A 17506-nucleotide genomic window follows, 5' to 3' on the forward strand; every position below is an offset into this window, starting at 1 on the left:
TGCCTCACAGGCAGTCTGCCTGGCTGACTGCCCGGGACCCTGAAATCCTGGGAGCCCAGGCTGATGTGAAGGTGTGAGCTAGCTGGCTCCCCATCAGCCCACCTAACAGGCTGCTGAGGGGTCAGGATGGCAAGCTGGCAGGAAGCCTCACACATTTCCAATAAAAGCCTGGTTGCCTTCCATCAGACCTCAAACCATCTCAGAATGTTTTGATTTTGACTAAAGGGCATTCTCCATTGGAAAAAATGCTCTGTTGGAGAATTTCTGACCAGCTCCACTCAGGACCTCTCAGGATCAAGCTTAAGTCTCCTCTTTACCACCAAGGAGGGAAATTTCCAGAAACCAGCACATGTCCAGGACCTCTAACGTAGAGAAAATAGACTAAAAATTCCATCCTCGGCACCCACTTCACTCTTTGACCCCCCAAAGAAGATTCTTCTGTCCACTCTGGCAGCTCTCTCTACAGAGCTTGAAGAAAGTCCAGTTGCTCTCACCGAGCCAAATACTAATTTCTATTCACACACGTAACCTAACACCCATTAACTAAGAAAACAATTTAAATGGTTGCATGACTGAAGCACTGAAATCCAGTTTTACACAAATTAAGAAAAATACACAAAAAGAGAGACATTCACGATCCCCCAATTCTGCAAACCCTTGTGCACACATAACTTTGATGGGTCAACTCTGATGTTGAAAGGTAAGGATATGCTTAGGTGTTCACAGGAGTAGGGGCCTAAGTTGTAGAGACTGAAGGGCATCATACCTGTAGTTTTGAAAGATCTTCAGGATACTTATCACATGCAGGTCCCAATGACATTATGAAGGTCACCCAAGGGAAAATTAACCCATAATGATTACAGGAGTTTATCTAGAAAAAAGATTTCAAATCAATATGGTCACATATGAAACCCATTCCAGTGAAGGAAATCTCTGAATAAAGGGTGCCATTTTAGAAAAGTAGCTACTTTCTAATTTGGGTAAATATTCAAACTAGAATAGGTGAATTAAGTATGCCTTGAAGCCTAATGCGGTCCAATGATTTATTTCACATTTGTTAGTTAGAAGCCTCTCCTACCACCCATCAAACAATGCAAGACTTTAACTGTTCACCCAATGCCTCTGTTACTCCATTATTAGCCAGTTAAAATTACCATGTGAGCAGTTCAGCTGGCACCTTCCCCTCTCGTTTTTCAGATAATGCATCTAAAACTATGTTCAATTTTCCACCCAAAAGGGCTGGGAAATCCAAGTTCTCCTGAAGTTAGGTCTCTCATTTAGCTACAGATGATCAAAATCCATGGGATTTTTTTCAGAACTCAAAGTTTTAAATCTTCTAAAGTGATTTACGTGTATCAATTCTCTGTGTTCTGGGTTAAGTTCATCCTTGAAAAACTGAAGTGTCAAACTACAGGTAATCTAGTTTCATGTCAGTGCCCCTTGACGTCAGGAACTGGAACTGTCTTGTGGAAAATGCATGCATATTTGTCAATTTGAAACTCCCACAACAGCAGCATTAAGGACCTGTTAATCAAAAGCCAGCAGTTCTTTGCAAGAATTAACATTTGGTAACTCAACATGTAAGTTTATCTGCTTGTATTCTCACTACTTTTAAGGACAATTTGTCCAGAATTAAAGCATTGCAAGATGGTTTTGTGACTGAATATTCCCTTACATGCATTTGAGCAAAAGCTTTCGTGAGCTACAGCTCACAGTGAGCTGTAGCTCACAAAAGCTTATGCTCAAATAAATTGGTTAGTTTCTAAGGTGCCACAAGTACTCCTTTTCTTTTTGTGAATACAGACTAACACGGCTGTTACTCTGAAACCTTACATGCATTGTCTGTCTCGTTCAAATGTATATGTAGTGTATAATTACCAGATCCTCTGTTGTTTTCAGTGGTTTGGTATCAGGAAGCTGCTTCCTCGATAGTCTCCAAATGTACTGTGAAGTGAGCTTGAATAAGACCTCCTGGAGTATTTCTTTCTCAGAGCCTGCTACAAGGAGGGCTTCCCAGAAGTCTACTAAGAGCTGAGGGGTTGTATCTTCAGTCTTCCCACAAAGCATCTGAGCACCACAGAAGATTCAAATATTAATGAAAATCAAGATGACTATTACATTGTCTCATTGTTTACCTGTACTCTCTTGTTGGTCATGTCTTAAATTGTAAGCTCCTTGGGGCAGGGGGCCATCTTTGTTCTGTGTTTGTACCTACCCCAATGGGTCCATAACTAGGGCTCCTAGGTGCTAAGGTAAGATAATAGCAGCAGCAACAGAAGTCTGAATGAAAAAAAGTTTCAATGGACAAGACTAAGTTTCCCTCTACTCGTCATAGTTGAGTGTGCTGCTTTTGTGTAATCCTGATGTATTTCTAGTACATGTGATCCCAGATACTGTGGTGATGCACAATGCAGAAGTGCATGCAACATATTTAAACTCTTGATTCCGTAATGAATAGGTTTGGTATGCAAGAAACACATTCCTTCATGAGTTTTATTCTGCTATCAATGGTGGTCACGTTGTAAAATGTTTAAAGAGCCAAATGCTGGAGCCATCTAAAATATATCCACACCTAAGCAAGTCCCCTTTGAAGAGTCATTCTAATCAGAGAGTTGGGGCTAACTTAAAGGAAGCACTCCCCAGTTCACTTGCCAGTGGGAGCTAATCATAGGGCTCTGTGAGGAGTTTGGAGGACTGCACCAAGGTGGACCCCATCACCATTGAACCTTTCCTTGGGCTTTTAAATGCTGGCCGGACAGGTTGGGAACCTTGATTACTGCATTTACACTGAACCCCTAAACTTGAAACCAACTACATTAACCTTAACTACACTAGCTAGACCTTTAATTTCATGAGTGACTACGTATGATGAAAATTGAGAATGACAGAAGTGAGATCATAAAAGGCCTGGGGGTGTGGTTGGGATGGAGGTAATTTGGCTCTAAAATGAGCGAAACCCCTTATAATGAAGAATAGTCAAGATCTGTGGAGCAAGGAACTCCTTAATTCTAATTTCTGCTTTGACACAGTCTCTTTTAAGGCCAGGAATAAGCCACTTGTTCTAGTTTTTCCATCTGTAATGTGAGGATAGGCCCACCTCCCTTAGGTTTATGAGGACTAATACTTCATTTGTAAAGTGGTTTTGAATACGTACATAGAAGATTATGTAGCGTCACATCTGATTTGATATCCTTTAGAAAAGGATTTGTATGCTATGTTATTAATCCTGGCTGTAATTTTCAGAAGGGGCCCAAGGGAGTTATGTACCCAATTCCTATTAAATTTTGATAGGCACTGGATGCCTACCTCCCTTAGCTGCCTTTGAAAATCCCAGTCTCCAAGATCAATGTGTGCTTCGCTGAACTGATGGTTGCAGAACATAAAGACGAATTTAATGTATTTCTTTGGCTAAATTTAATGGCTGGGCTGTTCACAAAAAACCCAGTTTCTTACTCCAGTTAAAATTTCTGTCAAGCTTGGTGATAGAAGCCGCTGAGCTTTCATAACATTTTTCCTGCTGTAACTCTGAGGACCACTCTGATTGTTTTGGTCATCTCTAGTTGTTAACACCAGGCATGGGCTTTGTAGAAGCTAAAAAAAATAAAAATGCAACAATCCTGCAAACAGACAAACCTCAAAGTAAGAGTCTGCTTCTTCCAATTCAACTTTACTGTTTTCATGTAAAGCCAACATCGAAGCCACCAGCAACCCAGGCCGCGTCTCCTTCAAGTAAACAGCAAGTTCGGTTGGAACAATCCGCCCTTCTGTCTGCTGCCTCAGAAGTCTTGGTTCCCCAATAAAGCCATATGCCAGTCTCATCTACAGACACAGCCATTTACAAGTTAGGCAAAGAATTCAATCCTTCCCAAACTGAGGGCTTACTCAAGCAGTCTGGCTTATGTAGGTGAAGTGCAGGGAGGATATGGGGAGTGGACTATATTCCTTCTCACTGGGCCAAGCCATGGAGCTGTAGTGCAGCTCCTCAAAGCTGCTACTTGAAGCTATGCACAGGAGAAATAGCTGCAGATACTCTGCATCACTTGCGTGGACACTTAGGCCACTGGGTCTGTAGAATCTTGGATCTCAGCCATGTGTAGCCCACAGTGCTGCCCTATACATGGCTGACATCCAAGGTGTGCCGGGGTTGCAGGCCCATCATGTGCCTTATATGGCACAAGGACTTTGCACTGGTCCTCCATAATTTACCCTTAATGTTGTAAGATTTTATTCCCTTTGTTCTTGCTCCATCTTAGGGATCTTCCAGTTCCATGAGTCTGAACTTTACTCACCACACACACACAAAACTAGATTTGACTGTAAACCAAAACCAATGCATTAGGTGCTTTTGAAAACCTCACCCAAATGGCCTTCAATGGGATTTGTGCTCCCAAATCAATAAGGTACTTTTGAAAATGCTACCCATGAATAATAAAAATTAATTTGCAGCAGTATATATTGTAATACCCCTTGCTTCCAGGGGCTTAAACGGGCTTGCACTTTGCAATAGAAGGCTTTCAGAGAGTCAGCAAAGAGTAGGCATCTTTGCAACTCAGACAGATTCAGGAAAAGTACTTTTTATTCATCAGCTGCTGCTGTTTATGCAGCAAACATAAATTATCATAGATTAACCTGGCGTCTGAGGCTCTCTTTACTCTCTAGGACCTACCTTGTTCCTCATTTATATTACTTCATCAGTACTTTTGCATCCAGTTAGAAAGAGATGGTCATGCTTTGCTGCGGAAGAGACAGCAGGTGGTGCTGAACAACACTATAGCTGATGTTCAACATATCCGAACCTCCACACTCTGCAGTTCAGAAATCAAGGCTGAGCATGTACTTAGTGATGGTTCTGGCATCAACCCCAGGCTGTGATGCACCCATGGCCTTATTTTCTCCCCAAAATTAGACACTTTGACTTCCCTTCCAAAGCCATTTTTAAACCGGATTTAAAAATACAAAAGGGATGAGCTCACTCAAGAGCCTGACACAGTCCAATCTCTCTTGCTCTCTTGCAATACTCGTCTTTAAGTGCCCTGACCAACCCTAACAACTACTAGTTTGTGGCATTTAACCTCACACATGGTGATTTGGACTGAAACATCGACATCAGGGTCAGATTTAGTCAGCGTATAATGACCTCCCTTCAAAGTGTCTGTAAATCCATACCACCAACGACTGATATCAAGCCCTGCTGCACTACATTTCCTTCCGTTAAACAGGATTCCTACTGTGACTGCACCAAAGCACATTCTCCTCCTCTCTCAATAAGGACAAAGTGCCTTGACTACAGTCGAACAGAGGAGAGCAGTGGACTGGATACAGGAAACTCTACAGCCATGACATGGAGATCCTGCCCACAGCTCTTCACACACAAACACCAAGGACTTTTGGTGTGCAAACCAAGGGTCAGGTGGAACTATGCAACCTCTGCTCCACGGGGGGCGGGTGGGTGGGGGAGCACAAGGGCTGCAGAAGCTACTATGCTCCAACTAATATTTAAATTTATTTACTGTACTTTGATTTAGAAACACTTATGTGTTTTGTGATTAAAATATTTTAATTTTAATAATATTTAATATTAAAGTAATAGTTTAATTATATGCCCATGTGTATATTAATGGGAATTCTAGCTTCCCTGGAGCACAACCTAAACAAACCCAACACATAACCCCTCAACCCACATCCTCCCAGATGCCCAATAAAGACCATTAAGTGAGTGGGGGAAGAGCAGGATTTCCCTCTGCCATGAGAGACCCAACTCAGCTGGTTTGGGTTAACAGAGAATCTGGTACTAAATGGGAAGGGGACCACATGAGCAGCATTCTGTACCTCTGTATAACAGTCCATCTCATTTTTATATGCCTCTAGGTCTCCCATTTTCAGAGCCATGGCAGCTTTGGTTAGCGTCAATACCACTGATGGCACAATCAGTTCCACTTTCTGCAAAAGCTCTATTGCCATCAAGGGACATACATTCTTCATGCAGGAACTGCAGAGCACATGGGGCAGCTGGTTTGGTTCAGCGAAATAGAATATTTGGAGCACTTTGGCTGCCGATTCCTATTAAAATAAAAGCCATTTAAAATAATCTTAGCCTCCTGAATATACACTGGAATTAATAAATAAAATCTAACTGCTGACGTGTAGAAATGGTACAGACTTGCTTTGAAACATAAGGGCATACTGTAGTTGGTAAGCCACAGCGGTAGGGGAAAAGAAACTCTACCTGACAACATGCCCCCAGAGACATTCTGTCAACTCGACGAAAATTCCTCTGCAGGGCTGGGAGAGCAGGCATGGAGTTTCAGCACCCTTTAAAGGTGGCATTTGGAGATGTGGCTTGGGCTCGGTTCGTTACATTGATGGGGTAGCAAAAAAAGTTTAGACCGAGACTTTCCTAGCATGTTAGTATCCGCAGCCTTGGTTGGAACCCTGTCTCTAGCAAACGTTTATGCATCATGACCACAAAAACTACAATACATTCTTCTGAGGAGAGTCCTGAACAGAAAATATCATTAGTAATCTCTTTGTGTTTACAGAAATTACGTCTTGTTTATATTTACTCGGCAAAACTAGGATGGGTCCCCCTTGTGCCTCTCACATGCAAAGGAGAATAATCATGAACCAACAGATATGGAGATTTCAAAATTTAAGCAATGCTTCCTTTATAAGTGTCCCAAGTTTCTCGGAATAGGAAATAAGCAGTAGATTAAAAGAAAGTTCCTATTCTTACTTTGCTTAACTCTTCATTTAAATCTTCATAAAGAGAATGATTTAAGTAAAAGATAAATCCTTTTTCATATTTCTGTGTTCCACCCTCTACCACTGAGTCTATTCTCTTCAAAACTTCAGTTATGGATAAGCCAGACATCTTGTAGTAAGGCAGGGCAAGATGGGAATCCTTTGTGTCAAACCTGAAAGCAATGGGGGAAAAAAGAATTGGGGATCTTTGCAGCAATAATCTTACAGAAAAAAAAAGGATTTCACCCTGATCTGTAAACTGTTTCAGGCTGCTACATATTTCCACACCATACTTAAGCTAAGACTACAAGTCTAATGAATGAGAAACCAAACTGAGATGAAAATCTTTACAGTCAGCCCAGCGATTGTATATGCAGTGCAAGTGTAAAATGGTGAAGAAAAACAAGCGATCCAAAATTCTTAAAATTGACCTAGGAGGGCATCCTGGGAAACCCAAAATTAACTCCTTTCAAAATACAAACCTGCTGTAACAGTCTCCTAGGTGAGCACAACTTTCTCTGAAAGCTGCCAGGAGCTTCTCTTTCTCTTCTGATTCTATCAGACTGGGGTCCATTAGAGCTGCTCTGACTAACAAGTGAGCCTCACTTAGAAGATGGATGCAACTCTCTGTTCTTACATTTTCATATGTCTTACTGTAGTCTACCTAAAACAAATTAAATAAATACTTAGGTCTTTAGCCCACAAGGCAGAATGTTTATAAACAGTTTTAAAGTTGGCAGAAGCAATTTTAAATCATGATAGATTACATGCTTCATGAATACATGTATATGCATGAATACATGATAGGATATCTTGAGCAAAGAAGTATTTCAGATATCTAATCCACAACATGATGCTTTTATCACCAATAATCAAACAGGAATTGAGCAATACCATTTCTTTATAAAGCTGAATGGTTGAAATAGTGTTCACAATATATAAATTCCAGCCAGGTTCAGACTCGGGTGGAGTCTTGAGTTTGACACTGTCAGCCTTTCTGGAACTGAAATGAGAGAAGGAAAAGAATGGAGCCATTGCTGTCCAAATAAAAAATATGTGACTGAACATAAAAGCTTTATATCACTGACTTACTAAACTAATATCTGCATGAAGCGAACAGAATCAGAAACAACTCACACACATGCATAGATACCTTTTAGATCTTGTCTACATCTGAAAGTTAATTTGGATAAAAGGCAGGGAGTACAATAGCTATCCCTAAATAACTCCATGTGTAGACAAGCCCATAGGCTATTAGGTCTTGTGGGCAGGAACTGCTGGACAGATCCTTAGCTGTACAATTTACATCACTGACTTCAACGGAGCTAAAGATTTATATAAGCTGAGGATCTGTACCTGTGATTTTACATGCATCTCACACAGCATTCAGCACTCTTCTACCACTTTAGTAACTTTTACAGGGGTCAAAAAGACTCTTGAAAATTAATTTTTTCATCTCAGGTATTGGCAAAGTCCCTAATATTTTGAAGTTCTAGTATTCTGGGAGGTCACAACTTAGTTCACTATTTTTGGATAGTTGTACTTATGCCATTTTCTTCTGTGATATGATGTGAAGTCATTTAGACACCTTTCTTTTCAACTGACTATAGCTGCTGAAATACAGAGTTACATGTCTGAGTCAATTTGATTGATAAATGTTCAGATAGCTGTGGCAGAGAACTTTATTAAGAGCCCCTGCAATATAGAAAGTAGTATATCATATTGCGCTTTTCAGTGCAGAACTGTGCAACCCTAATGACTTCATATGTGCAACTGAGCATATTTTGGCCCAATGACTGCTGCTATTTTTGCTATACCTCACTACAATGATGCATTAGACTTTGTTCTCTGGGACAGAAATACACGGTCCTCCTCAGAATACATCCCAACCTTTGGCAATATATGCCCCCAAAACCTGTATGAGAACTACACCTTGTTCTGTGCTGTGATACATCTATTTCAGTATTCTAGCATTTGTCATGCAGAAACACAAATATATCTATAATGGGTATTTAAGGTAAAGAAAGTAGGGATAAAAAGCATATTTATTTCTCATATCGTAACACACTGCCTCTTTGGAGGGTACTAAATTTTTCAGCATCTTGAGTAATTTATACACTAGGCTACAGATATTTATAAGCCTTCCTCTACCCTTTCCACAATTTTACAAGACAATCCATTAGAATAAGGACCATTTCATTTGGTGTGTTAAGGCTCAATAAAAATTTATAATCTTGATTACTATTCTCATCCTGAGACTAATTATATTTTCAACCGCCCTTTCATATACACTCCTTACCCTAACAAGCCAAAATTGCCTCTTTCATGAAATGGAACACTGAAATACGGCACTTACAGGACCCTTCTTGGAGGCTTTCTTCTTTCAGTAATATCTTCACTATCTGCCTTAGTCAGAAGAATTACATGGTTGTTGAAGTGACAAATAGCTTTCAGCCCTATAAAAAGCTGCATTCTTAATGCACAGACATCTAGAGACACAGGTGGGCAAGCCTGTAAAGGAAAGAATTACTTCAGGGTTAAAGAACCCAAGGGTCAATAATTAACAAGATAGAAACAAAAATCTGAATTCATAGGTAGGGTTACACTTTAAACAGTTTAACAGTTTATGTATTTAAAATTACATAAAAAACTACATTAAAAGAACATTATTGTTACAAAGCCAAGAACTCAAAAGTTAGAAAATGCCAGAATTATGGTTGCTAATAGAGTGAGGGTTGTAAAAACAAACAAACCAACCCTTTTTTAAAAACATTGGGGAAACATTTATTCCCCTAACCTTATTCTTAGATTTCAGAGTAACAACCGTGTTAGTCTGTATTCGCAAAAAGAAAAGGAGTATTTGTGGCACCTTAGAGACTAACCAATTTATTTGAGCATAAGCTTTCGTGAGCTACAGCTCACTTCATCGGATGCATACTGTGGAAACTGCAGAAGACATTATATACACAGAGACCATGAAACAATACCTCCTCCCACCCCACTCTCCTGCTGGTAATAGCTTATCTAAAGTGATCACTCTCCTTACAATGTGTATGATAATCAAGTTGGGCCTTTCCAGCACAAATCCAGGTTTTCTCACCCTCCGCCCTCCGCCCCCCCCCCCCCAACTCACTCTCCTGCTGGTAATAGCCCATCCAAACTGACCACTCTCCTTACAACGTGTATGATAATCAAGGTGGGCCATTTCCAGCATAAATCCAAGTTTAAAACAGAACGTCGGGGGGGGAGAGGGGGTAGGAAAAAAATAGGCCTATTTCCCCTTGTTTTTTCCTACCCCCCCCCCGACGTTCTGTTTAAACTTGGATTTATGCTGGAAATGGCCCACCTTGATTATCATACACATTGTAAGGAGAGTGGTCAGTTTGGATGAGCTATTGCCAGCAAGAGAGTGAGTTTGTGTGTGGGGGGAGCAGAGGGTGAGAAAACCTGGATTTGTGCTGGAATGGCCCAACTTGATTATCATACACATTGTAAGGAGAATGATCACTTTAGATAAGCTATTACCAGCAGGAGAGTGGGGTGGGAGGAAGTATTGTTTCATGGTCTCTGTGTATATAATGTCTTCTGCAGTTTCCACAGTATGCATCCGATGAAGTGAGCTGTAGCTCATGAAAGCTCATGCTCAAATAAATTGGTTAGTCTCTAAGATGCCACAAGTACTCCTTTTCTTATTCTTAGAATTGGCTGAACAGGTTTAGCTGAAGCGTCCCAAAAAAAGTCAGCCTGAGGCACCCCACATAGAAAACTGCAGCCTGAATGGGGCTTAAATTTGGCAAAAATACAAGGCACTGAAAGCAGCAGGGTGTATACAACATTAAAATATGACTTTTAAAGAGGTTTATTATTTTAAAATAAACCTAAACAAAAAATACATTTGAAATTTAGGACAGCCTATGTTAAGGACTAAGCTCACTATAAAACTATTTATCATTCAAATTAAAAAAGTTAGTATCAGTGAGACTACCTCAATGTTTTTTAATTAGTTAAAGGGTACTGCCTTTTTAATCATATATCGAATCAGGGGAAGATATCTAACTTTTGAAGTCAACTCAAGCTTCATGAATATGTCACAATGGCATGTACTGAAGAAAGCATTTATGTTATGTTCGGTCTTTACAGTGGAGCAATTACAATTTTCCAAATGTAAATATTTTCAGTTTTTGTTGAGGAAAGATTTTGATTTTAATTATTTTTGGTTTCAGTTTATCTACCAGACAGAATATTTTCTTCATTTAGACTAGCTGAAAAAAAAGCAGGAAAACTTGTTTTCCTCTTCCAGTTTGAATAAAATCCGAGAAGAAAAGGGGCAGATCTACTAAATCTTAGAATTTGAAGGACAGGAGGCCAGATTTTCAGAGATATTTAGGCACCTAGTAGTATTTTCAAAAAGTCCTAAGTTACACCGCTTTCAATGACAGTTAATCTGCTTAGACATTTTTGAAAAACACTACTATGTGCCCAAAATAGCTTGAAAATCTGGCCCATAGCAACCAGAAACAGTCCATTAACTAATTACAAAGGAAATTATTAACTGTTTACTAAATCAGTTTTTTAAATGCAAAAACATTTTTTGATAAAACATACTTTTCTTGTGTACCCCGCACATTTAAGGTAGCTTGATGTAACTAGTACATTTTAAAATATTGGTTTTGTGAAACTTTAATGCAATTCCAATTCCCATCCAACTGTAGATTAACACAAGTCCCGAAGGGGGAAATCATCATGTAGTAAATAAGTGCATCATTCACTATTTTCTAACATAATAAAAATGCAAACATTAAGATTTAACATGCATTTATTCAGCTATATAAACTGCTTAAAGAAATATGTATAGATACTGTGCATCTGCCTGGTTAGCAAAAAGTACCAAATTTAGTGTAAAGGCTGTATTAGCTGCAAATCAACTTGCTTTCATGGTTGTACCCATCAATGAGAACAAATGCAAAACAAGATTAAAACTGATTACATAAATAAGTTTCCTGCTTGCTGATTTAAATTGTGATTAAAATCAGTGATTTAAAAAAAAACAAAACAAACAAAAACCCACCACAAACACAACAATCCACTCTGGACAACAGGGTCTTATAACAGAAAGTGTCAGGCAACCTTAACTATAGGAATCCCAACATTAGATGCCTATAGTGTATAAACTAACAAAAACACTTACATTACACACAATGTTCTGTAATATAACACTTAATTCCTGATTCGCTAAACTCTTAAACTGGTTTGTACTTCTATCATTTAAGCACCATTTTATCCTATAGATTGGGCCTAAGGCAAAATGACTCTGCCTGAACAGCATTTTGGATGAACAGTTTCAGGAGAATGAGAAGATGGCGTGTTCCCAAAGGATTAAATAGGCATAAAGTGAATCCACTTAGTCAAGCAACTGTACCTGGTTATATTGACTATCAATCAAGTAGATTATGTGCTTCTTGGAGAAATTGCCAAGATTTTTACTAGGTTATTTTAGTCACACACACACACACACACACACACACACACACACACACACACACAGAGTTCAGACTCGCATACCCCATTTATATGAAAGACTCTCATATTGAAAGACACCTTCTATTTCACGGGATAGTGCAGGGATCGGCTACCTTTGGCCCGCGGCCCACCAGGGTAAGCCCCCTGGTGGGCCGGGCCGGTTTGTTTACTTGCCGCGTCCGCAGGTTCGGCCAATCGCAGCTCCCACTGGCTGTGGTTCGCCACTCCGGGCCAGTGGGGGCTGCAGGAAACGGCACAGGCCAAGGGATGTGCTGTCCACTACTTCCCGCAGTTCCCATTGGCCTGGAGTGGCGAACTGCGGCCAGTGGAAGCCGCAATCGGCCGAACCTGCGGATGCAGCAAGTAAACAAACTGGCCCAGCCCACCAGGGGACTTACCCTGGAGGGCCACGTGCCAAAGGTTGCCGATCCCTACTATACTATCCCCACGTGCCTGTTCAGAGCTCTACAACTTCCCTCTCTCAGCAACCTACAGGCCAACCAATATATGTTAAAAGCATATAGGAAAGTCCCCAAAAATATGCTTAAAACATGCTTCAACCTTTCTGCCCTAATAATAAACATACAGATATTAATTCAGTCCTGCATAATTCAACAATTTATAACTGAAACAATTTGAAGAATGGGAAGTCTAAGCCTCTAATGGATTGAAAACCTTACTTGCAAAGACTCAAACTCAGAGGCCTATGTTTCTCCTACAACAGCTGAGGACACCTCAAAAAACAGCTGAGAAGAGAGGGCTTCCGGGTATATTTTCCACATCACTTTAGGCTTCAGAAAAGTAATCAGCTGCCACAAGGTGAACTTTGAACCTGAATTCAGGTCTTGGCAGGAAAGTAGGCAATTACATTCCATTATTATTATTAGTTAAAAGTTACAAAAATAAATACACATTTGTAAAGCCTTCATAAATATTCTGTTAATGATTTAGGATTTTAAGGAGCAATAGTAGATCATGTTTCGGCTACAACTTCCACACCCAGTAGAACAGAGGAATGTACCACTGTGAAATATTAAAGTCAAACCATTAATGCTTTCTTGTGTTACTAGGCTCTATAGGGTGAAGCAATTAAGTAAGACGTAAAGAGAAGGCATACAGCAGTGTGAGGAAGATAAATGCCCTTTTGGTACCCACATTTGTTTTTTAAGTTTTGCATCTGTCATGAGACTATTAGGAGCGCACCTTCATGGTTGTATCAATGTATGGGTCCTCCTCACGAGCTGCTGCTGCACTGCATCGTACTGTGAAACACTGCAAGCTGTTACTACGGCAGAGAAATGACAATACTGATTAAAAAGAAGATTTGGTTGCTTAGTTATTGCCAGAGTACACATGTTTTCAAAAGTTTCCCTTGTGTGGATTGAGCCATAGAGTGGAAGCAGAAGCACTGTCATATAAGCAAGCCTAGGAAGTTGCATTTAAAGGTGTGAAGACGACTTACTTAGGGAGATGATGAAAAGCAGATAACATCAGTGAACACAAGAATCAAAGTTATAACGTAGTACCTTGTAATAACATGTAGGAATTGTGAGGTAAGAACTGCCTGCTGAGATTTTTCCGAGTACTGATAGGTAGAAAGCAGCTCTACTAAGCTCCCAACGGCATAGAGATACCCAGCATGTGGCAAGGAGAAAAAACAGAAGACACTCAGCAATTCTTTCTTGGCTGCAGTTTTTCCATTGACTGCCATGGAACTTCCTGTACATAACAAAAAAAAAAAAAAAAAAACCAAAAAACTATTGCTAATGTTTGATTTACCATGTACTTTACATTCATATCTAGCGGGATTTGGAACGTTTACTCCATTACAACTACATACATGAAGCTTCTACGGTTTGTTATAGGTAGCCTAGCATCTTATCATAACATTAACAGTAATTTAAACAACCTTTGTGAGCAACGCTCTTGTGCCATAAAATGTAGTTTGCCACACAGAAAGATTAAGTTTAAATCAATGGTTTTATTAACACTCTACAGCAGGGGTCGGCAACCTTTCAGAAGTGGTGTGCCAAGTCTTCATTTATTCACTTTAATTTAAGGGTTCATGTGTCGGTAATACATTTTAATGTTTTTTAGAAGGTCTCTCTCTCTCTCTAAGTCTATATATTATATACCTAAACTATTGTTGTATTGTAAAATAAACAAGGTTTTCAAAATGTTTAAGAAGCTTCATTTAAAATTAAATTAAAATGTTGATCTTACACTGCCAGCCCGCTGCTGATCTGGGGTTCCCTTCACCTAGGCCGGCAGTGGGCTGAGCGGGGCCTGCGGCCGGGACCCCAGCTGGCAAGGGGCCGGCAGCCAGAACCCCAGACTGGCAGCGGGCTGAGCGGCTCAGCCTGCTGCCGCTCAGGGGTTCCATCCGCTGGCTCCTGCCAGCTGGGATCCTGGCTGCCGGACCCGCAGTCCCGGCCCTGTCCACATACAGTGGGTACCTACCTTCTCCCTGGTTCCGGCCATTCTCTTCCTCTCTCTCTGCACTGAGCTGAGGGTGGGAGTGCACTGAGCACAGGGCTGGGGGTGAAGGAGCAGGCTGGGGGTTGGGGTGTAGGGTCTGGCCAGGAGCTAGAATGAGGGAGGGGGCTCAGGGTTGGGGCAGGAGGTTTGGGTGTGGAGTGCTTACCTGGGCAGCTCCCATTTGGTGGGAGGGGTGCATGTGGGAATGTGGCAGTGGGGGAGGTGCAGGAGCTCCCATTTGGTGCTCAGCGTGGGGGTGGGAATGTGAGGGGTGCAAGAGTCAGGGCAGAGGGCTGGGGGCATGTGAGGGGGGTAGAGGTGTCAGGGCATGGGGTGGGGGGGGCCTGGGTATGTGTGGGGGTGCCAGAGTCAGGGCTGGGATCGTGAGGGGAGATGAAGGAGTCAAGCAGAGGGCTGGGTGTGTTTGAGGGGGGTACAGGGCTCAGGGCAGGGGCCTTGGGGGTGTGCGGGGCTGCAGGGCTCAGGGCAGAGGGCTGGGTGTGTGTGAGGGGGGGTCAGGGCAGAGGGCTGGAGGGGATATACCCCGCTTCCCCAAGGCCCTGCCCCCGCTTTTTCTCTGCCTCCGCTGGGAGCAACGAGCAGGCCGGCAGGGAGGGACGGACGGAGAGGAGGAGGAGGGGCAGGAACCCAGCACACTGCAGGAAGAGGCAGGGGAGCCGACAGGACCAAGCTTCTGCCCCCTGCCCCTGCGGGAGGGGGCAGGGAGTGGAGAAGAGCAGGTCAGGCCAGGCCAGGCCGGGCCGGATTATTAATGGCACGCTGCTGCCTGCCGGAACCCCGGCAGGCAGCAGTGTGCCATTAAAAATGGGCTCGTGTGCCGTCTTTGGCACACGTGCCATAAGTTGCCGACCCCTGCTCTACAGATTAAATTCTGCATAAACTTTGTGAGGACAACATTAAAGAGAGTGTGGGGCTCTACTTTTGTTATTGGAAGCTCAGCACAAGTCATTGAAAAGGAGGAAGTCATTTTTTCATGAAAGTGTGTAACTGCTAAAATAGAACGTGTATAAGAAGGAGAATACAAAGCACGTTTTGTCCTAGACCTTCTGTGGCAAAAAAATCATGCAGTCTGTGTATATGCAGATACTTACCTGTCTGATACATAGGCAGTAGCTGAAGAGAGTGCAACTTGGACTCTTCAATAGAGAAGACGAAAGATGACAGATCTGGAGTAAAACGTCTAGAGAAAAAACATAGGATATCAATGAGAAACCACTGCAAGACATTTAACTAGGACAAGTAAACATCAATAACTGTAGAAAATATAGCTGTTGTTCTAAGACTTCATTAGGTATTAAAAACACTATGTTCTTAGAAGTCCAACTACTAACATTTCTAATATAGCTAAGTGTGATGGAGTGTTTCCCCACACAGGTGGTGAAATGGTTGATGGGGGTCTGTGAGGCCAATTAACACATCTGATTGTCCTTGGAGGATAGGCCAGGTGCAGTCAAAGAGGAGTCACAGCTAGGAGAGGAGTTGGGTGGGTTCCATAAAGGGAAGATGCTCAGAATAGAAGGTGACTGCCATGAGAGGGGAAGAATGCTGTAGTCTCTCTCAGAGTACTAGAGAGCAGAGGAGCTGCAGGAGGGCGTTTGCACCCCAGCCCTGATGGGAGAGGGCAGCAAGTGGGCCTGAGAGAAGGCCAACCCATAGGCAGGTGGCCTTGGGGGGTAGAGTGGAGTGGAGTTTGGGATCCAGCCTAGGGGCAAGACTTCAGGAAGTATTGCTGACTCTCAGGGGCTTTCTGCAAAAGAGTGAAGAGCTAGGGATGAGCCAGGATGGATTAAAAGTTCAAGCTTTGAGAAAGGGGCATAAGTTTCTTTCCATGTCTTTTGGTTTCGGTTTTGAGTTTGTGTGACCCTGGGAGCCACTCAGTGCCAACTCACAGAGGGCTCACCGTACTGAGAGTCATATCAGGCCTGACACTCTGCCACCCATACCACATTGTTATCATAACTTGTATCTAAAAGGGATCATGTAAGGTATCATATGTAAACTGGTGACACGCTGGTCCCTAAAAATAAATAATAATAAGAAAAATCACTGCGTGTTGTGTACAGGTGTGTGTGTGTATGCTGGAAACAGATTTTAAAAATGTGTTTGAGAGGCAGTGAATACACCAAACCAGACAAAGGCTAGGCAGACAAGTGTGGATTGCCTGTCTGACTGGTTTTACTACAGGTAGTGGACAATGAAAGTACATTTACATACAGTGACGGGGCAAGGCCATATGGCTATAGTAAAGTAATGGGAGACAGATATATTAGCCACAGGCTAAACAAATCCCTGTTACCAGGATAAGCAAATGGCAGCTCCAGGTCAATTAAGACACCTGGGGCCAATTAAGATCTTTCCAGAAGGCAGGGAGGACAGCTAAGCTGATTGGGACACCTGAAGCCAATCAGGGGCTGGCTGAAACTAGTTAAAAGCCTCCCAGGTAGTCAGGTGGGTGTGTGTGTCAGGAGCTGTAGGAGGAAGTTGTACTGTTGGAGAGACTGAGCAGTACAAACCATATCTAGCACAAGGAAGGAGGCCCTGAAGTAAGGATGAAGTGGATCTTGAGGAAGTGGCCCAGGGAATTGTACGCATCCTGTTTCTAAAAAGTCAGCTACCATAGCTGATACTATTAGGGTCCCTGGGCTGGAGCCCGGAGTAGAGGGCGGGCACACGCTCCCTCCCTTTGCCCCCCCCCCCCCCGATTAATCACTGAGACTGGGAGACAACAGAGACTGTGCAGGGGAAG

The 17506-nt window shown here is 42.1% G+C and overlaps 1 protein-coding gene across 3 annotated transcripts in view; it reads right to left on the minus strand.

The window, feature by feature from the left end:
- HPS3 (HPS3 biogenesis of lysosomal organelles complex 2 subunit 1) overlaps positions 1-17506 on the minus strand; it is a 36730-nt gene that overhangs the window by 12576 nt on the left and 6648 nt on the right. For all 3 annotated transcript variants that reach the window (XM_007057388.4, XM_037908265.2, XM_037908266.2), the window contains 11 exons: positions 15852-15940; positions 13788-13980; positions 13465-13546; positions 9098-9252; positions 7636-7744; positions 7224-7405; positions 6734-6914; positions 5830-6060; positions 3634-3819; positions 1879-2067; positions 767-871 (listed from right to left, as the gene is read on the minus strand). In XM_007057388.4, coding sequence (XP_007057450.4) covers positions 767-871; positions 1879-2067; positions 3634-3819; positions 5830-6060; positions 6734-6914; positions 7224-7405; positions 7636-7744; positions 9098-9252; positions 13465-13546; positions 13788-13980; positions 15852-15940 — 1702 coding nt within the window. The remainder of the gene's footprint in view (positions 1-766; positions 872-1878; positions 2068-3633; positions 3820-5829; positions 6061-6733; positions 6915-7223; positions 7406-7635; positions 7745-9097; positions 9253-13464; positions 13547-13787; positions 13981-15851; positions 15941-17506) is intronic.

This window comes from Chelonia mydas, chromosome 9 (genome assembly GCF_015237465.2).
Source record: "Chelonia mydas isolate rCheMyd1 chromosome 9, rCheMyd1.pri.v2, whole genome shotgun sequence".
NCBI lineage: Eukaryota > Metazoa > Chordata > Testudines > Cheloniidae > Chelonia > Chelonia mydas.